The sequence below is a fragment of the Sus scrofa genome, chromosome 10, assembly GCF_000003025.6.
Source record: "Sus scrofa isolate TJ Tabasco breed Duroc chromosome 10, Sscrofa11.1, whole genome shotgun sequence".
Classification (NCBI taxonomy): domain Eukaryota; kingdom Metazoa; phylum Chordata; class Mammalia; order Artiodactyla; family Suidae; genus Sus; species Sus scrofa.
Window position 1 is genome coordinate 64,932,073 of NC_010452.4, and position 19,644 is coordinate 64,951,716.

The 19,644-nt window shown below is 48.5% G+C and overlaps 1 protein-coding gene and 1 long non-coding RNA gene across 4 annotated transcripts in view; one reads left to right on the forward strand and one right to left on the reverse strand.

Annotated features, from left to right (window-relative positions):
- On the reverse strand, positions 7,622 to 13,000 carry LOC110255721. 2 transcript variants are annotated; one of them, XR_002336424.1, is made up of 4 exons: positions 11,644 to 13,000; positions 11,271 to 11,497; positions 9,766 to 9,881; positions 7,622 to 8,652 (listed from the first exon to the last, which is right to left on the reverse strand). It is a non-coding gene; the product is annotated as an uncharacterized LOC110255721 (long non-coding RNA). The 2 variants fall into 2 exon arrangements; XR_002336423.1 differs by lacking the exon at positions 9,766 to 9,881 and having other exon boundaries at positions 11,644 to 12,993.
- Positions 16,077 to 19,644, forward strand: part of IL2RA (interleukin 2 receptor subunit alpha) — a 53,172-nt gene continuing 49,604 nt past the window's right edge. The window contains exon 1 of one of the 2 annotated variants that reach the window (XM_021064060.1): positions 16,077 to 16,945. In XM_021064060.1, the coding sequence (XP_020919719.1) occupies positions 16,864 to 16,945 (82 nt within the window). In that variant the 5' untranslated portion in view covers positions 16,077 to 16,863. 2 annotated transcript variants of the gene reach the window in all.

Here is a 19,644-nt window from a genome sequence, read left to right on the forward strand (position 1 = left end):
GTTGTGGTGTAGGTCGCAGGTGTGGCTTGGATCTGGCTTTGCTGTGGCTGTGGTGTAGGCTGGCAGCTGTAGCTCCGATGAGACCCCTAGCCTGGGAACCTCCATATGCTGGGGTGTATGTATATATATATGTATATATATATATTCTAATTTTCAGTGTCTCTCAGTTGATCTTCAAGCAGCTGCTTCTTCACCGAGTGAACCAGCCATGGCAGATTTTTCAAACTGTCCTACTATGCCCAGGGTTCTGTGACGACATCCTGGACACACCAGAGGGGCCAGGGAAAACCTGGGTGGGAGAGCTTTGGGTCCCCCACCCCTGCTTCAACTGAGTGATGCTGATTTGTTGATTTGCACATTGGGTTTCCGTGTTTAAATTTTTTTTTTTTTTTTTTTGTCTCTTTAGGGCCTCACCCACAGCACATGGAGGTTCCCAGGCTAAGAGTCGAATTGGAGCTGCAGCTGCCAGCCTACAGCATAGCAACTCAGGAACTGAGCCATGTCTGCGACCTACACCACATCCCACAGCAACGCCAAATCCTTGACCCACTGAGCGAGGCCAGGGATTGAACCCATGTCCTCATGGATACTAGCTGGGTTCATTACCACTGAGCCACACCGGGATTGCGCTTAATTTTTTTTTCAGAAGCAAAAAATTGTCGTGGTTTAAAACATGTTTGAAAACCTCTGAGTTAAGTAACTGGAATATGTGTCAGTCTAGAGAGGCTTAGGCTGGGCTCAGAGATGGGACAGGTACCCGCTGTCTGGAGTGAGCCTGGTCAGCCACGCCCATCATTGCTAATCAGTCAGCACCCTATCAACGGCATCCTTGACCTACAGTCCTGCAGGGACAGCCGCACAGCAAAACGGAGGTCACTAGCCTCCCTCTCAGCCCTCGGCGTCCCACTCCAGGAGGTAATCTTTCCAGTAAACACTTATTCCAGTTATTCATCCCAGTAAACATCTTTTGGACCGTGACCCCAAGTTAATCCCGGCCCCCATGACTAATCCACGGCCATTCTCTTCTTGCGAACTTCCCTGCGTAAGTGTCACAGTTCCTAAGCAGTTTACACGTGGGAATGGCACCAACAAAAGTCTTACACTTCTCACTGGTGGGGCTGGAATGAGGAAGGAGTGTGTGTGTGTGAACAAACTGGGGAACAAGAAATATAGAACAGAAAACAACTCATTTATCACGGCTGGTGGGGTTTTGGTGTATGTATTGTTTGCAGGAGTTTTCACTCTCATCTATGTGTTTTTATTACGCTTACTCAGTTCGTTTGAATTTTTTCTGCCCAAACTGTTGACTGCAATCTTTTTTTTTTTAAACCTTTTTAGAGCTGACCCATGGCACATGGCGGTTCCCAGGCGATGGGTCAAATCGAATCAGAGCTGCAGCTGCCAGCCTGCACCAGAGCCACAGCAGTGCCATATCCGAGACACATCTGCGACTTACACTACAGCTCACGGCAACGCCGGATCCTTAACCCCCGGAGCAAGGCCAGGGATTGAACCTGCATCCTCCTAGATGCTGTCAGATTCACTTCCGCTGCGCCATGACGGGAACTCCTTTGACTGCAATCTTAAAGGAGTGGCTTGGAGACAGAAAGAAGCCGAGCTGAGATTTAAAATTGCTGTAAAATGTCATCAGCTATAGAATCAAGTGTTGTTGATAATGCCACATATTCTAATTATTCGATTTATTCAATCCATATACTCTTTTATATTGCTGAGTTAGCCTTCTTCTCCTTTGGGTGCCTACTCAGTTCAGACTCACCATCTTTGAGAACACGCATGCGTGCACACACCCGTGTGCTCACACACACACACACAGGGATGGCACACACACATACACACACCTGCACGTGCACACACAGGGATGACACACACACGTGCGCGTGCACACACAGGGATGACACACACACGTGCGCGTGCACACACAGGGATGACACACACACGTGCGCGTGTACACACAGGGATGACACACACACGTGCGCGTGCACACACAGGGATGGGTGCTAGAGCCATCATCACACTGACCATCACCCCTGGGACAGTTCTTGGACAAGGATTGGCCCTCGGTCTTAGGGAGATTCAAGTCATTAGCTGCCTCCAGCCAGTCAGGTGCTCCGTTGAAGATGTGACTTGATAGACAGTAAGAGAATCAAGGGTAGTCACCTAACCCTGGTTCATCAGATCAACATCCTTTCTCACAAAGACGCCAAAGCTGCCAATGGCTCCTCGAGGTCTGGTTGTTCATTTGCCTTGGATTCTGTGATATATCCTATCTCTCTCCATAAATTCTCTCTCTTCCTGTTCTCTCTCCTCTTTTTCTTTATGTTGAATGGATTTCTGTTAACTGCAATTAAATGTTCCGCTCTTGCCTTTGAAAAGGTTTATTTATTAGCCCCAAGAGTTACTCTAAGGAAAAAAAAAAAATCAAACCATGATTTTTGATTTTTAAGTGGTTCCTGAGATTTAAGATTAAGTGTACCGCTCAAACACTTAATCTTATATCTCAGCAACCACTTAAACCATGCTTTCCAAACCCAGGCTACAGCTGAAAGTTACCTGCAAGTTTTATAAAACCAGCCAAAGCCCCAGCCACTCCTGCACGGATGGGCTCACACTCCAGGTGCAGAGCCTTGATGTAAAAATGATTTTGAGGCTCCCCAGACAATTCTAAGAATCAGCCAAGGCTGAAAACCACTGGAGAGTGGCAATAACCGCCGTTCCACCAACTTATCTAACCTGTGATGAAGTTCACTCTCACCATAAACTTTGTCTAGCAGTAAATTCCACTTTGAGATAACCAGAGGAGTGCCCTTCCTGTCTCAACAGTTAACGAACCCGGCAAGGATCCATGAGGTTTCAGGTTCGATCCCTGGCCTCACTCAGTGGATTAAGGATCTGGTGTTGCTATGAGCTATGGTGTAGGTTGCAGACGTGGCTGGGATCTGGCGTTGCTATCGCTGTGGTGTAGACCAGCAGCTGCAGCTCCCATTCAACCTGTAGCCTGGGAATTTCCATATGCCGTGAGTGTGGCCCTAAAAAAAAGCAAAAAAGCAAAAAAAAAAAAAAAAAAAAAAAAAAGATAATCAGACATAGAAATATCCTTTTTTTTTTTTTCAAAAAGAGACAGATTAAGAATTCTTCTCTTTAAAAGACTTTGCTTCCCAAAACGATTTTTTACGGCTCTTTTTTTTTTTTCCTTTTTAGGGCTGCACCCACCCTATTTGCAAATAACCCAAATGTCCACCAATAGAAAAATGGGTAAACAATTTTGGTGTATTTATACAGTGGAATACTACATAGCAATAAAAAAGAGAAAAAAACCTACAGATATATGGAACGACATTGTATAAATCTCAAACATGATGCTGAGTGCGAGAAGCAGACCCCCTGCCCCCTCCTAAAAAAAAAAAAACACCAAAGGATTCCAGTTATGTGAAGTAAAATTACAAGCAAAACCAGACATCAGACAAGAGGTTCTCTCTGGCAGGAAGGAGATCCTGATTGGGAAGAAGGATGGGGACACTTTCTGGGGGGAGGGGTGGAAACCTTTGGCACCTTGGTTGGGATGATGGTTACAAGGGTGTGCATGTGAGTTAAAATTCATCAAGCTGTACTTTTAAGATCTGTGCATTTCAATGTGACAGACAGTAAACTTCTACTTCAGTAAAAATGTGTTTAATAAACATTTTCAAGCCTCTGCCTGGTGCCATGACTTGGGCTAGCATTTCAGATTCAAAGATGAATAGGATCTCAAGGAGCCTTCCATCCAGAAGGGAGCTGGAGTTTTAGACAATCTCTAGACAATAAATAATAATCTCCTCTTTCCCTCCTTGGTTTACAATGAACACGAAGAATTTAAAAAAGCAAAAGGACTTGCGGGTATCCGAAGGTCAGCATTAGTACTGAAACAAGGATTGGCGACCACAGCTTCAGATTTACCCCAAATTTAGATGTCCTCTGGCTGTTCTTGGACTCCATCCAGGAGTCCAGCCAAGGAGGCCAGCTCTGCAGACCACACCTACTTTCCAAGATTGCCAGCTTGCTATGGACACTTGGGACAACATGCACGGACCTCGAAGGCATCATGCCAAGGGAGGTCAGACAGAGAAAGGCAAATGAAGTACGAGCTCCCTGAGCTGTGGCCTCTAAAACAACGGAACTCAGAAGCAGAGCAGAGCGTGGGTAGCCGGGGCTGGTGGGGGAAACAGGGAGATGCTGGTGAAACGGTACAAACGTCTAGTGACAAGTGAACAAGTACTGAAATCAAAGATCTGAGTCACGAATCCGACTAGGAGCCCTGAGGTTGCGGGTTCTATCCCTGGCCTTGCTCAGTGCATTGAGGATCCAGCATTGCCGTGAGCTGTGGTGTAGGTTGCAGACGCGGCTCGGATCCCGCGTTGCTGCGGCTCTGGCATGGGCCGGTGGCTACAGCTCCAATTAGACCCCTAGCCTGGGAACCTCCATATGCTGCAGGTGCAGCCCTAAAAAGACCAAAAAAAAAAAAAATGGTCCTCAGAGAGGGCACGTCTCACCACCTCCAGACCCAGCCGCCATCGTCTGGCTTGGACACTGGTGGTCACCCGACTGCCTTCCTCCCCTGCTCTCGACCTCCCTGTGGTTTTCCATCAACTTAAAACAAAATCCCCACCTCCTGACCTCGTCTGCAGACCCTGACATGAGCCACCCCCACCCCCGACTGTCTCAAACGCATCCCCCGTCTTCCAGCTCATCCGACCGCTCCCACCACCACTCTTTGGGTTCCCAGGTGGTTGAACTCCTGTTTGGCTTTTCCCCCATCGAGTGACACGCCTTGTTCCCTCATGTCACCCAGGTCTCTGGCCACGTATCACCTCCTCTGCGGGGCTTTTCTGGACCGAAGGCAGGCTCTCCTCTCCTGCCCCATCCTCTCATGCTTTAAGGACTGCATGGTTCCCTTTTGCAATGCTGATCACCGGGGATCATTACCACATTCCTTTATTTGTTCCTTGTCTGTCTGCCTCGCCAGAACTTAAGCGCCATGACACAGGCAAGGATGCTGTCTCTTCTCATCACAAACGCGGGCGCTCTGTGCCCGGCAAAAAGTACTAACCACATAGCAGTGATAACGGCAAAGGCGCCCAGGAATGGACTCAGCAGAAAAGGACGAATTCCCTTCTTTGTCTGAAGCACCCCAGGCACCAAGGTGGGAAGTGGGGGAACAATAGGAGAGCCTGGGGTTTTTCAGAAGAAGACAAGCCGATGAGTAAATTAGAAATTCGTCCCCCCCCCCCATGAAATTAACCTAATCTCCACAGATCTCAAACTTCTCATTTCTCAAACAAGAAACAGAATATGTCACAGTCGTTTGGGGAGGAAAAATACGAGGTTACTCAAAAAAGTCATGCACTTCTCAGAAAAAAAGTCATTTTGTCAGTTCGAGGTACTCTTAATACCCCATCTGGTCGTGACTGATGAAACAGATACTCAGATTCCATGAATTTAACCACGAGCTAATGTCACTTCTAGATGCTTCAGATGGGCTCCTTTGTTCTATTTTAATCCTCTAAGTGTCACAAAAATTTGCTTATTATGAAAAAAATCTTCTGGCCTCATTACCCCGAAAGTCCCTGTTTTTGGTGTGTTTTTTTAAATTTTTGTTTTGTTTCATTTTGTTTTCTTAAGCTCTGAAACTAGAAGTTGCTGGAAAGAATCGGGGGGAAAACCATGAGTTTTTAATAGAGGAGCAGTGTCGCTCAGAACCTAAATAAGTGCTATGATCTCCTCCTCCCTCCTTGCCCGGTCCCCCTCGACCCCCCTGACTCAGAAGACGAGGCCCCCAGCTCAGACCTTGGAGGCCCATCTGCTCTTAAGAGGCCAGGAGAACACACGCAGCTCCTTTTATCAGCCAGTCAGATGCACACAATTTTCTGGATCCCTGGTTGAAAATACGGGCCTTCCTGCATCCTGAAACTGAATGTGTGAGTATAATTGAAACCCTTGGTGTAAGTGTGGTCTCAGGCCACAACTGAATGACATCTTCTCAAACCCCATCCCACCAAGTAAGAGCCTGATGACAACCAGTTAAGAAGGATATGCCATGTGAACCTTATGTCCCCAAACCAGGGCTCTGAAAGGGTCCCCCATCTGTCAGTCGGTCAACAGACTTACCATCTGTTCTGGGCTGGGTCTGCACCGACCAAGCACTGGGGATGAAAGGGAGCGTGGAGTCCCCTAAGAAGGATGGGCCATGTCCCCAGAGGCCTGGGACACAGTTACACATGGGGGGGGTACCCTGAGGGTGACGGGGTGGAGGCATTCTCTAGGAGAAAGGCTGACCTTGGGATCCAGACAGGACCTCACCCCTAACTAACTGTGAGTGTGGGTTTCACAGCCACAGGGAGATTCGACATCCTCGTGTGCAACGTGGAAATTGTGGTCGTGCACAACCTCGTCCAGTTTCTGTGAGGAGTCCGTGAGACCTTCGAAAGGCTTAGCCCAGCGCCTGCCCACGGAGCATGCCTTTCAGCAGTGTGGGTGATTATCACTGTTACTGAGACGTGGGGAAGAGGGGGCCCTTCCACAGGGAGGGAGGATGAGGTGAGACTCCTTTTGGGAGGTAGCATGTGACTTGGATCTTAATGAGTTAGGGAGTTCCCGCTTTGGCGCAGTGGGTTAAGAACCTGACTGCAACAGCTTGGCTCACCATGGAGGCACAGGTTTGATCGCCGGCCAGGCGCAGTGGATTAAAGGATCTGGCATTCAACTCCTGCGGGGTGAGGCCATTTAAAAAAAAAAAAAAGAGTTAGATTTGGACTTGGGGATTTGGCAGAGAGAACCAAGAACAGGGGGACCGTGCTGGAGGAAATGAGTGAGCAGTTGATTGATTTTTGCTTTGTTCTCTCTTTTTTTTCTGTAGCCAGGACAGCGTGAAGGAGAAGGGTGGAGAATTCATGTTGAAGAGATTGGTTAGCTCTTCCAACCATGATGAAGGATTTTGAACACCCAGTAAGGAATCTGGGCTTAATTTCAAAGACTCTAAGGACACTCCTGAAATTCAAAGTTCTGGACTAAGGGGGGGGTGGGTGGGAATCACGACGTTCTTCAGAAAGATTAAACTGAAAGGAATGGATGACAATTATGGGGGAGGGGAGACAAGCATCCTGGTCAGAGAAGCCACTTGCAAAGCTAGAGAGAGGACAAAAAATGACGCATATTCCTGCGCACCCTCTCCAGACCTCTCAGCCCAGTGAGCTCGGACGGAGCCCCAGAATCTGCTCCAGGCAGCCACTGGCAACGGATCAGCACTGCCTGAGAGATGAAATGTCTCATTATCCATCCTTGAAATAGTGCCACAATGCAAGAGACGAGGGGCTTTTGGAGTTCCCATTGTAGCATAGCGGGAACGAATCCAACTAGGAAACATGAGGTTGCAGGTTTGATTCCTGGCCTCGCTCAGTGGGTTAAGGATCTGCTGTGGTGTAGGTCGCAGACACGGCTCGGATCTGACATTGCTGTGTCTGCGGTGTAGGCCGGCAGCTGCAGCTCCAATTAGACCCCTAGCCTGGGAACCTCCATATGCCACAGGTGCAGCCTTAAAAAGACAAAAGACTAAAAAAATGAAAAAATAAAAAAAGAGAGACAAGGGCTTTTCTTGAGTAACACCTTGCAAACCCATCCTGCTCTCACATACAAAGAGCTCTAACTTTCTGATAACCTCTGCAACATCCAACAGGACTAGTCACCATTAACTGCAAAACAATTAATAGCCAGGTCCATTTTTAACCGCTAGAGATGGAGGACTCGGTTTTTGATTCACACAGACCGACGACGGTTCTCTCCGAGGATCTTACTGGGTGGGGCAATTCATAGCAGTCAAAGAGCTCCTTGGAAACGAGACACGCGAGCTGGGGCGAGGCGCGTGATTCACGGTGGACTTTGGTTTTCCGAGATGCCCTTCTACTAGTGAGATCGGGTGGAAATTACAAGCGGCAGAAAATCAACTCCTCCTCGCAATAACAGGATGCACCTGTCGATTTCATAGAACCTGCAGCAGCGCGGCCTGCACACCAGTTTGAGAGAACTAAGACTGTTTTCACAGCGTGGATGGGGCAAACTCGAACAGGATCCCGCGTTCTCAGTGACGGCGGTGGTCACGCACGTGGATGCCACCCCCCCACCTCACAAGCACCTCCGCGCTCCCGCCTCTCTCGTGTTAGTCGATGGGCTGTTTGGGGGACTGTCGATTTGACGGGTGTGTTTGCAGTTAGCTGGGGCTTTTCGGACCCCCACCCCCCGTAATTAGATTGCGGGCTCTTGGAGGGCAGGAACGCTTTGAAGTTTCTTTTGGCATCTCCCAGGATTCATGGAATTGAATGCACGAAAGAATGCTCCCCAGAGCCCATGAACTATGAAAAAAAGGAAATTGAGGGACCTCAGCTGGAGATCTCAGGGCCATAGCTAAGAGATAAGGGGCAGAAACGCCTCGACGACCACAGGCCTGCGAAAACCACCTCTCATTGAACGAAGTGCGGCCTGTCGACTCCGTAAACCGCAGGCTCTCCGCCCCATCTCTGCCCGTTACACTGATGCCGTCCAAGAAGGCGAGGTTCTCTTGCCTTGGATTCTGACTCGGAGACCACAGCTTCGCACGTCGCTTTGCTGCAGAGGGGGTGTGAGATGAGAGGGCAGGGCGGCTTTCATGTGGTGCCGCTGGGTGAGGCAGGGCGGGCTGGGGTGTGAAGGACCCTTAATGAGAACCTGCCACTCCCCCCCCCAGGGGGTCACGTGTGTCCTCAGAGCAGGGACTGGGGCCACACCTCCTAGGGTCCCCAGATCCCAGTCTGGCACTTGTTGAACTGGAGGTTCTCATCAATGTTTGGTGATGGAGGGCTTGACAGGTGAAACCCTTTGATCCAAGCCTCACCTTTGCTCCTCCTCAGATGTCCCTTGACGGTACCAGAATAGAACGCGATGCTAAGAAGGGCAGAGGAGGGGGAGAAACCGTGTGGCTCTGAGCCAGAACAGGCTGCACCCTGTGCCCACCTCACAAAGCTGTGCTCAGCTTCAGAGTAACTCCAACCCCAAAAGGCACGAGCAAGAAAGGGGGGGGTCACTCAAGATTTTTTGTGGAATACTGGGGGGAAGGGTGAAGAGCGTGAAGCAAATTGCACCCCGTTCTCTACCAAAGGTTTTAAGTTCCCATTACTTTTTTCACTCTATCCTAACCCCTTCTCGGTCACTCTCTCGACCCTACTTCCCCTTTGCCGGCCGTTTTTTGTTTTGCTTTTTAGGGCTGCACCTGTGGCATATGGAGGTTCCCAGGCTAGGGGTCAAATCGGAGCTACAGCTGCTGGCTTACACCACAGCCATGCCAGATCCAGGCTCTGTCTGTAAACTACACCACAGCTCACGGCAACGCTGGATCCTTAACCCACTGAGCGAGGCCAGGGATGGAACCTGCAACCTCATGGATCCTAGTTGGATATGTTTCCGCTGAGCCACGATGGGAACTCCAGCTATTTCTTTTCCTGTCAATTTTTTCTTTTTCAATTTTTCTCGCCCTTGGCTTCCCTAATGTGCTTCCTCAGACCATCCTTTCAAGCTTGCCTTGGAGAACAAGCAGTTTGATACCTGCACACAGTAACAGGTGATTCAGCCATGAGCTCACTTAACCCCCCTGGGCTCCAGCAGGGCCCCAGTCCCCTTGATCTGGGGTTAGCATCCCCAAGTGGGACCACCGCTCATCGTGTTCACATCCTATCTCTTCCTTACCCATCCTTTCTCTTCATCCTCTCTCTCGCCATCTCCACCTTGCCCCCATCCATTTCTTTCCTCTTTCATAGGTGAACCTGTGCCCCTTGGGACCAGAGGCATTGTTGGAGTGACCGCTGATGAGCCGTAATGACAAGTCAGGAGAAAACGAAAGAAGGGGACAGATTATTCACCACCTCTTCCTTTTCACCTGCTACGCCTTTACCCGCTCCTCCCTGGTCGGTTGTTTGAGATGCTGATGAGTAGAAACGGCTTGTTCTGAGCTATTTATTAGTGAGGTAGACAGAGAAGCGGGAGAGCCTACAACGAGGATGGTCCGAATGGCAAACCAAGGTCCCGTCTGCCAGGACCAGACGAGACAGTGGAAGTGAGAGAACGCTGTCGTTTCCTAGCCCCTATCCTCTCACCCGCCTTTTCGCCACCCACCCAACCGCAGCCTCACACACCTGGATTTAATCACCTAGGTCTTCTTCCTTCTCCCTCCACCCCCACCCTCGCCCCCCTCTTGATTTCACCTTGACAAGTACCTTCATGGCCCTGCTCAAGGGAAGGAGAAGGAGCAGCTCAAACCCATGGATTCCACCTCTGCCAAAGCTCCAAACTCCCAATCTCTACCTCTCGCCTCCAAATACCAGGTGTTAAAAACTGCACTTTTTGGGCGTTCCCATCATGGCACAGTGGAAAAAAATCTGACTGGTATCCATGAGGATGCAGGTTCGATCCCTGGCCTCGCTCAGTGGGTTAAGGATCCAGTGTTGCCATGAGCTGTGGTGTAGGTCAAAGATGCGGCTCAATCTGTGGGCGCTGTAGCTGTGGCATAGGCCGGCAGCTGCAGCTCCAATTTGACCCCGAGCCTGGGAACTTCCACATGCTGCAGATGTGGCCCTAAACAGGACAAAAAAGAAACAAAAATTTGCATTTTTCCTTTGCAAGATATCCTTGACATCAATCCTTCTGCCAATTCAGTTTGCATCACCTCATCCAGTCCTCATGATTTCATGCCTGAAGAGCATCCCAGCATCTGTCCCTCCCGCCTCCCCCTCCACTCTTTGGGTCTTCTGAACCCATGCAGGCTAATTACGACACGGCTTGGAGTACACGCTGTCCCTGTGTAGACATCGTCAGGGGCTGACGTCCAGACATCTCATCCTGTCCTCGGAGGTCCCCCTCGCTCTAAATCCAACTGAGTTTCTACTCCACCTCTCACTGCTACCGAATTGTCTGAAAGCCGAGATAAGGCAGTCTGGGGCAGAAATGTGTCGTCTGATGTGTTGAACAGTCTCTTCTGGGAAGTACCAAGCACTTCTGCTCATAACGTTGAGCAATTTCCTGATAAACTGAGCCTCGGTTTGCACGGTGACCATCTCTCCTGGGAGGAACTTAGCTACCTTTAACCAAAGGGTCCCCTCTTGAACGTCACCTCTCAATGTTATCTAGCCACCTTTTCTTCTGAAAAGAATCTCTACCACAAAGGAAATCTTTGACCTGGACTGATTGGACCTTACCTCCTGGTACGACGCGCGCAGCAAACTTTTGTGTGGCGTTGCTTTGATAGATGCCAGTTATACTTTTATAAGCATGTAATTCACAGATAGCAGTTGGACACCCATGTGCTACATGCTGTGTTGGGTCACACGAGTTCAGCTTCCCAGAGGTCCATCCTTTGGCATGAAGATCTTCAATCTCTGGTCCTCAAAGGGACCACCCACCCTCCAAAAGGTTAACCACGAGGCTAAAGGGAGAAGAGGCGTGTGCATAGTGGGTGACAATACAGCATAGCAAGAGCTGTGACAAAGAGACGCTGTTACTGAACCAGATTGACCTTGCCGGATACAGCAAGCTAAGAAGCTGGGGCTTGAGGCAGCAAGGGTTACTCACCAAGCAGCCAGGCAAGGAGACAGAAAAACCAACCTCAGGCCCAGCTCCCCACAGGCAAGGAGCTCCAGGTACTTATAGGAAGAAAACAAAAAAAAGCAGGGTGGTCTGCACGTGGGGAGCACAGGGAAAGGTGATTGGGAAAAGGTGTGATAACCATTGCTCTGCGCAAGCGTGACTAAGCCACGAGCCTCAGCACGTCCTCAAGGTCACGGGGACCCTCTCACCTGCTGGGTTGAAGGGTCGTCGGTCCCATCTAGTCTTACCCAGCTCAGCTTGAACTGGACACAGCTGACTTCAAGTTCCCAGAAGACAACTTGGGCGAACATCTTAACTGCTCAGGATACCTGCCGCCTGGAGCACCTGCAAGTCTTAAAACACCCTTGATTGGGGAAGGCGAAATGGATTTAACCCAGAGTTTCAAGTCTGAGGGATTAGGAAAGGCTTCCTGGAGGAATTGAGACTCAAGCAAGCATCTTTCCTTCTCAATTGTAAATCCACTAAGGGCAGCAACTTTGCTCATGGAGCCTTGGTGCCAGATAATACACAATTCACGACAAACAGATCTGCTTTCTTCTCCTCTCCCCCGTCCCTGCCTTGACATGGTGCTGAGAGCCTTCAGAGGGAAGGCTCCAGGTCAGGAGACTAAGACTGAGAGTTCAGCTCAGTGCAAACTGTCAGAGTTAGCCAAGTTATTTGTCTTAGATGAATCCATCGTGGCTCCAAGAACTGGTCCTCTTATTTTGTCAGGACAGTGCTCTGGGGTGTGATATTTTTAAAGTTTTTGATTAATAGGAATTTAAATATTTCATTATTAATTTGAATATTTTATTATGATGATCAAATACTTGAAGGTATTTTTTCTGCTGCTTTACAAGTGGACTGGGAGTTTAGCTACGTGAACTTCAGCAACGTCTTGGTTCAAAGGTCAAGATATGTTTGTGTGAAACTTTAATATCAGGAAGAACTTTGAATAGCATGTCAGACAGGAGATCATTTAGCCAGATGTAGTCTTTAGAGCCCCACATTGTGAAAAGGTAATGCAAAACATTTTGGGGTAGAAGCTCACAAAATGCTGGGGGTTTTTTAAATTTAGGATGAGTCAGACTGAACCTTTATGATGGTTGTTCTTATGGGATTTGAGAATTGTTGAGTCCTTCCCTAGCAAGCCTGCTGCCCCAAGAGGAGTCATGGATACAGGAATACATGATGTTTGATCTATTGGAACCAATTATTATTAGTCAGTGTAAGCTAAGCTGCTGTAACAAAAGACCCAACAAGAATGTGGCTTGGTGTGGAGTTCCCATTATGGCTCAGTGGTAACGAAACTGCCTAGTATCCATGAGGATGCAGGTTTGATTCCTGTCCTTGCTCAGTGGGTTAAGGATCTGGTGTTGTAGTGAGCCATGGTGTAGGTCACAGAGGCAGCTCAGATCCCTCATTGCTATGGCTGTGGTGTACGCTGGAAGCTACAGCTCGGAGTGGACCCCTAGCCTGGGAACTTCCATATGCTGTGGATACAGGGGGTGAGGAGGGGGTCTTTATGGAGAGACCCTCTAGGGTGGGGAGTCAGGAGCCAAGCAGAGTGGAGCAGGGTCCCCACAGGGAGCAGCCTGGTGGCACTTGGGGCGGCGGCAGTGGGGGGGGTGATGGTCAGAACCTGGTCAGGGTGAGAGGGGGCCACCAGCAGATACTATCTGAGCCCACGCCGCGTGGGGAGGGGGCTCATGCCTGGGGCTGGTAGCCAGAATGTCAGAGCTCAAATTAGGGGCGCAGGTCATCCCCAAGGGGAACACCCAGGGATGGGGTGCAGCAGCCAAGCAGGGTCAGAAGGACATTCACAGGGTGTGGAGGTGACGTGGCAAGCGGCGTCAGAGCCTGTTCAGGGCAAGGGGGCCCTTCCTCCGAGACTGGGGGTGGGCTCAGAACAGGGATTGGAGCCTGAGTGGAGGAAGAGGATGGTAGCAGAGATTTGAGACTGTAACACACGGGGGGGGGGGGTTGATCAAATGTAAACAGGGCTAACAGAAGCCAGAGTTCCCACTGTCAGGGAAGGTTCAAATACATACAGAAAAGGAAAAACCAGAATTCAAGCCTTTGGTGTTCACTTGGAATTGGGATTTGGGGATGTATCAGTGTGAACTCATGGCTTGCAGTGTATACAGATGGATGTAGAAATACAGGTGCACAGATGTGTGTGTGTGTGTGGTGTGTGTGTGTGTACACACGTATTCTCTAAGCTCGGTCCATTAGGAGAGCCCAGGAGTAGTGCCACCATAACAGCAGTGAGCACATCTTGGCTTCTAAAGACTTTTCCTTAAAGGAACCAAGGCTCTGAATTAATGGCAGATTCCAGGGCTGGCACAGAGAAAGTACAAGATGAACCTGGAAAGTCTCCTTATGCTCCCAAAGCAAAGAAGTACAGAAAGTAAAAGGGGGACAGGTCAAAAGGACACGGAAGCTCACTAGAACACATGCCCAATGGACAAGCAGGAGACCATTTGAGCACTGAAGGAAGTGCTAGTCAGAGTTCCCTGGTGGCTCAGTGGGTTAAGGACCCAGCATTGTCACTGCTGTGAGCTTCAGTCACGGCCATGGCATGTGTTTGATCCCTGGCCTGGGAACTTCCTTATGCCTCAGGTGCAGCCAAAACCCAACCCAAATCAAACAAACCAAGAAACACACAAAATAAGTGATAGTGATCGATTATAACCAGTGACCAAAACAGACAATTGTGAGTCTGTACAGATGTAAAATATGTGAATGAATAAATTGAAAGCTTGATGTGCAATGTGATATTTACACCTTATCACCAAACCCATGTCTATTACAGAGGAAGACAGTGACTGGAAAACGGGGCCCCGTGGGAGGCACCCCCCAGATCAAAGCAAACATCATCTATTCTGTATTAGGACCAGGGACAGTGACCTCACATTGGCAGTTACCCTTCAATGCTTTGGGGGGGAATGTTATTTGCACTATATTTCCAATCTTTCTGTAAGTTTGTTTCAAAATTATAGATGGTAACTGCAGCCAGCAAGAAGCTCCAGCTTCATAACTGGGAGAGCCCTGGAGATAACAGTGCTTTCCTCTTCATGCTTAAAGATGTTTCTTTGTCTCTAGCAGTGAGCCTAAGCCTCTTCTGGAAGCTTAAAAGATGATCTTGTCATATTTTGGTAATTATTTCACTCCCAGAAAGAGATCAGTTCACGTTTTTCTCTGCAAACTCTGGTACTTAGCCTGGAAACCACTTTTAGTTGATTTGTAACATCCCAAGTTTTTCCTTTCATTTTTTCTTTCCTTTTTTTTTTAGGGCCACACCCGCAGCACATGGACGTTCCCAGGCTAGGGGTCTAATCCGAGCTACAGCTGCCAGAACACCACAGCCACAGCAATGCAGGATCCAAGCTGCATCTGTGACCTACACCACAGCTCACAGCAACACCGGATCCTTAACCCACTAATCAAGGCCAGGGATCAAACCCGCAACTTCATGGTTCCTGCTCAGATTCATTTCCGCTGTGCCACAGTGGGAACTCCCCAAGTTTCTTTTCAAAGGCGGAAGTTGCCTTTCTGAGAGTGTCAGGTAAAACATACCGGAAACATGAATTGCTTTGGCTTGCCTGGATGGCCTTCCTTTTGTCCATGTTTTTGCTTGCTTTCTAACATTTTAAAATTGTATTTTACTCTAACTAGATGGTTGTTAATGAACATGAATTTCCAGATGGTGATGCATAGTCAACTGTTTCGTGAAAATCAGAAGACAGCTCTGACTGTTAAACAGGGAAACGAGACTCAATTTTGCGAAAAGGAAAGAAAAGAAAAAAGTCCAACATTTAAAACCCAAATCTACTTTTAGTAATGATCCTTTAAGAGGAAGACAAATCTGGTGGCAGAATATCTTATAAAATGGCAATTCATATTCGGGAACTTAGGCTATCATGGTAAAATAATCATGGCTAGTACTGGCTGTAAATCTTTGCATGTTATTCGTGAATTCTGAGTATGGATCAGTTTGCTGCTTCCTTTTCAATGACCTGAATATTGGAGACCCCATCCTGACGCCCACTAGACTTTGAAAAAATGTTATTGAAATTTAGTTCATCTACAATGTTGTGTTAATTTCTGCTATATAGCAAAGTGATTTGAATACATACACACACACACATATGTATATAATGGAAAAGGCTATGAAAGAAAAGACTATATAGATAGTCATATGTAAGACTGTGAAAGAGAAGATATATATATATTACATGGAAAACACAATGAAAAGTATATACGTATATATTCTTTTTCATAGTTCTTCTCCGTCATGGTTTATCACGATACTGAACATAGCTCCCTGTGCTCTACAGTAGGACCTGGGCATTTATCCATCTATATGCACTAGTTTGCATCTGCTAATCCCAAACTCCCGATCCATCCCTCCCCTCCCCTCTCCCCCTCAGCAACCCCAAGTCTGTTCTCTAGGTCTGCAAGTCCGTGTCTGTTTCCTCGATAAGTTCATTTGTGTCATATTTTAGATTCCACGCGGAAGTGGTATCACATGGTGTGTGTCCTTCTCTGACTGACTTCGCTTAGTGTGGTCATCTCCAGGTCCCTCCAGATTTTGCTGCACATTTTTTAAAGAGATCCAGGCAGACAGCTTTAGGAAATTCCCATTTCTGGCCAAGACTGCTCTTCCACACTTTTGGCATGGCCTTGTCCCCATGTCCTGCTGACTCCTCTGGGAGCTGCAAGTCTGGGGAAGGACCTCAGCAGTTTCACGGTGACATCAGTCTGTGAAACCCTAGATGAGCCCACTGCCAAGAAGTGCTTGCTCACCCTCCTTCAACGGCAGAGGGAATCTCCCTCTCCTTTTTTGGGGGGAAGCTGAAGAAAGGATTCATAAATGAACCCCAGTGCTCCTCACCAACCCCAGCCCACACCTCCCAGCAACTGAACTTGAAAAAAACCTGGTTAAAACCACTTCCTATATTTGAAACTAGAGAAGAGAGTGCTATAGGCACTATTTCCTGGCTGAACCGACCAGGCTGTTACTTAGACGCAGAGCCAGTGCAGACAGCCCCAGAGCCTGGACGGACGGGCGAGGATGACAGCCTGAGCGGAGGGAGCCCTCAGCCCTATCCTCTCGGCGAGATGCTAACCAGAGGCTGACAGGGCCCGGCATCCGACGGAGAAACACCCCTCCTCCTGGCCCCACGTCGTAGCTGGCAGCTGATGCCAAGGACCAGGAGGATGGAGCCGAGCTTGCTGATGTGGGGATTCTTCACATTCACCATGATACCCGGCTGCATGGCAGGTAAGGGGTCACAGGGGCCCTTGGAGTCTTGTGGGGGGACTAAGGATGTCGACTCTCCCGGGCACAGAATCAGAGAGGGCACCTGAGTAGACAGCAGAGGGAAGGGAGTTGGATCCTGGCTTCTACCCCTTTGTCCATGACCCTTGGGGGTCCCATTTTACTCCCCGACCATCGGCGACCTATAAAGAGAACTTGGAACAACAGGGCTCTCCTGTCACTCAAAGCCTGTCACAGGTGACTCGGGGAAGAATAGAGTGGCGTGACATTTGAATGTTAACAGGATGCTTAATGAGCAGGTGCGAAATTCCTCAAGACATTTTATTTTCCATTGGATCAAAATTTCCACTGATCTCACCAGCTGTAAGATAGTGCTGAAAATCAACCGGGAATCTAAGACCAGGTTGATGTGCCTGCGGTGTCAGTAACTTATAAATATATGAAACATGGGGATAATTTAAGATCTCAGAGAAGTTTAGCTTCAAGGATGTATAGCTGGTTTTTCCTGCCTTGGGAAATAATACCTAGGAAGCTCCTTGCACGTGTAGCTTTATAGACGTTTTAGAAAGTACGAGCATCTCAATTGCAGAACTTAATATTCTTATGTGTATATACGCAGGTAGGTGTTTGTTGTACATATGCAAAAGCGCTGAATTTCATTCATTCTTTCAAAAGGGTTTTGTCCATTTTTTTTTTAAATAAGAAGTCAACTTCTACCTCAAACCTCCTTCCTGAGTGTGAATTTATAATAACTTCTTCCCCTTGGTTATACAGGAAGACAGATAAGATAGCAATATCTATAATTGCATATCCTTCGTTTCTAGATGTAGAATAATATTCGGTGGCCACAGAAGGATGTGTTGAGAAAGGAAACAGGCTGATGCATATAAGGAGGTTTTGGGGCTTGTTTAGGGGAAGTGACCAAGTCACTGGGCTGTGACCTGGCCTAGCTGTAGGATCTCCTTCCCCTGAGAGTGAACGTGGGCTTGGTTTTAGGGAGGCATATGGCGTGACTTCTGCCTCCCTCCGCAGAGTCTTTGCAAAGTGGGAGGTCAGCCCAAAGCTTTGAACAGGAAAGGCTTGACAGTTAATCAGGCCCCATCGCCGGGAAATGCAGTACAAGTGCGCCTGTGTTACTGCCAGCGGGTGTGTGTGTGTGTGTGTGTGTGTGTGACTTATCTGAAGATGTGACCGCTCTTGGCGGCGCACAGAGCACTTTCATCCACTCGGTTCTCCAAAAATCTATCCAATACCGCTTATTCCCCTTTTCAACACCGTCAGAAATACAAAAATGAGCAGGACATAGCCCCACACCTTAAGATACTGCGAAGCCTCATCAGGGGAAGAAAGGTACAGACATCCTAACAGCAGTAGGGTGGACAGTGGTAAAATTCACTGGTGGGGCTACCAGAGAAGGCTTGAAGGAAGCAGAACGCCACAGAGCCCTGAGGGAGCGGCGAGTGTCCCAGGGAGATTCCAGATGGGGGGCGGGGATGGGAGCAGAGCACCCAGGAACAGCAGGCATCCGGCCCTGGCTCCCAGCCTCACTTGGGGATGTGGAGATGATGGCAGTTAAGACTGGAAACGTAGGATGGGGTTGAGTGAATGGCCCAAGGCCTTCGTAGCAAGTTGAAAAACTTCAGGAGTTCCCACTGTGGCTCAGCGTTAAAGAACCCAACTAGTATCCATGAGGATGCGGGTTTGATCCCTGGCCCCGCTCAGTGGTTAAGGATCTGGCGTCGCGGTGAGCTGTGGTGTAGGTCGGCAGCTGCAGCTCCAATTCCTCTTCCATGGGCCACCGGGGTAGCCCTAAAAGACCAGGAGAAAGTGAAAATGCCCATTCATAGAGGCCTCCTCTGTGCCAGACGGACGAGGCTTCTTTTCACCTTCATCGCCCCCCCCTTGCAACGTGGAGGTCACAAGCCCACGAGATGGAAAGAACCCTGAGCTCAGAGGCCACGGAGGCAGTGACAGAGTCAGATACACACCTGGTTCTCCCTGGCTTGTGCTCTTTCTGTTCATAGCAGACAAGGTGCAAGCTGTGCAGAGGTGGCATCAAGTGGAGAGAGATGAGGTGCACAGACAGGGTGCGAGCCTCTAGAAACGGTGCCATCCAGAGGCAAGTGAGGATTTGGGAGCCAAAGCCAGTGAAATGGGCTGAATTTCTGCGGTCAACATGTGGCTTAGGAACTGCTCCAGGGGAGGAAAGAATCTCATCTTACACATGTTCCTCCGAGAGGATCCCGGTCTTAAAATAAACAAATCATTTTATTCCTCCGAAGAGCGAGGTCGCTAACGAAATCAATCAGACTGTCAACAGATGCAATTTCTAGCTGATTCATAAGGAAGATTTTCATTTTGAAAATTTCCAAAACCACCATTTAAAATTGTGATGGGTTGCAGGGGATATATTAGTCAAAGCGCCTGTTTTTAGTCTCTCTATTGCTGGGTCCTGGGATGTGGTTAAAAAGAGAATTCTCCTGATGTTGCCAATAAGCACGTTACTGAGGGTGCCTTTCTCAGAACTGTGGAAATTCTGAGGGTTTATCTAGGCCTTGATAATCAGTCTTTCATTCTAGGAATTCTGTGATCAAATCTTTATCCCCTAGACTCAAAAGAAAAATACAAACCAACACAGTGCAGAAACCCATTCAGGTGATATTTTCGTCTAATTGTCCCTTCTTGTAAAGTCGCCTGCCCCC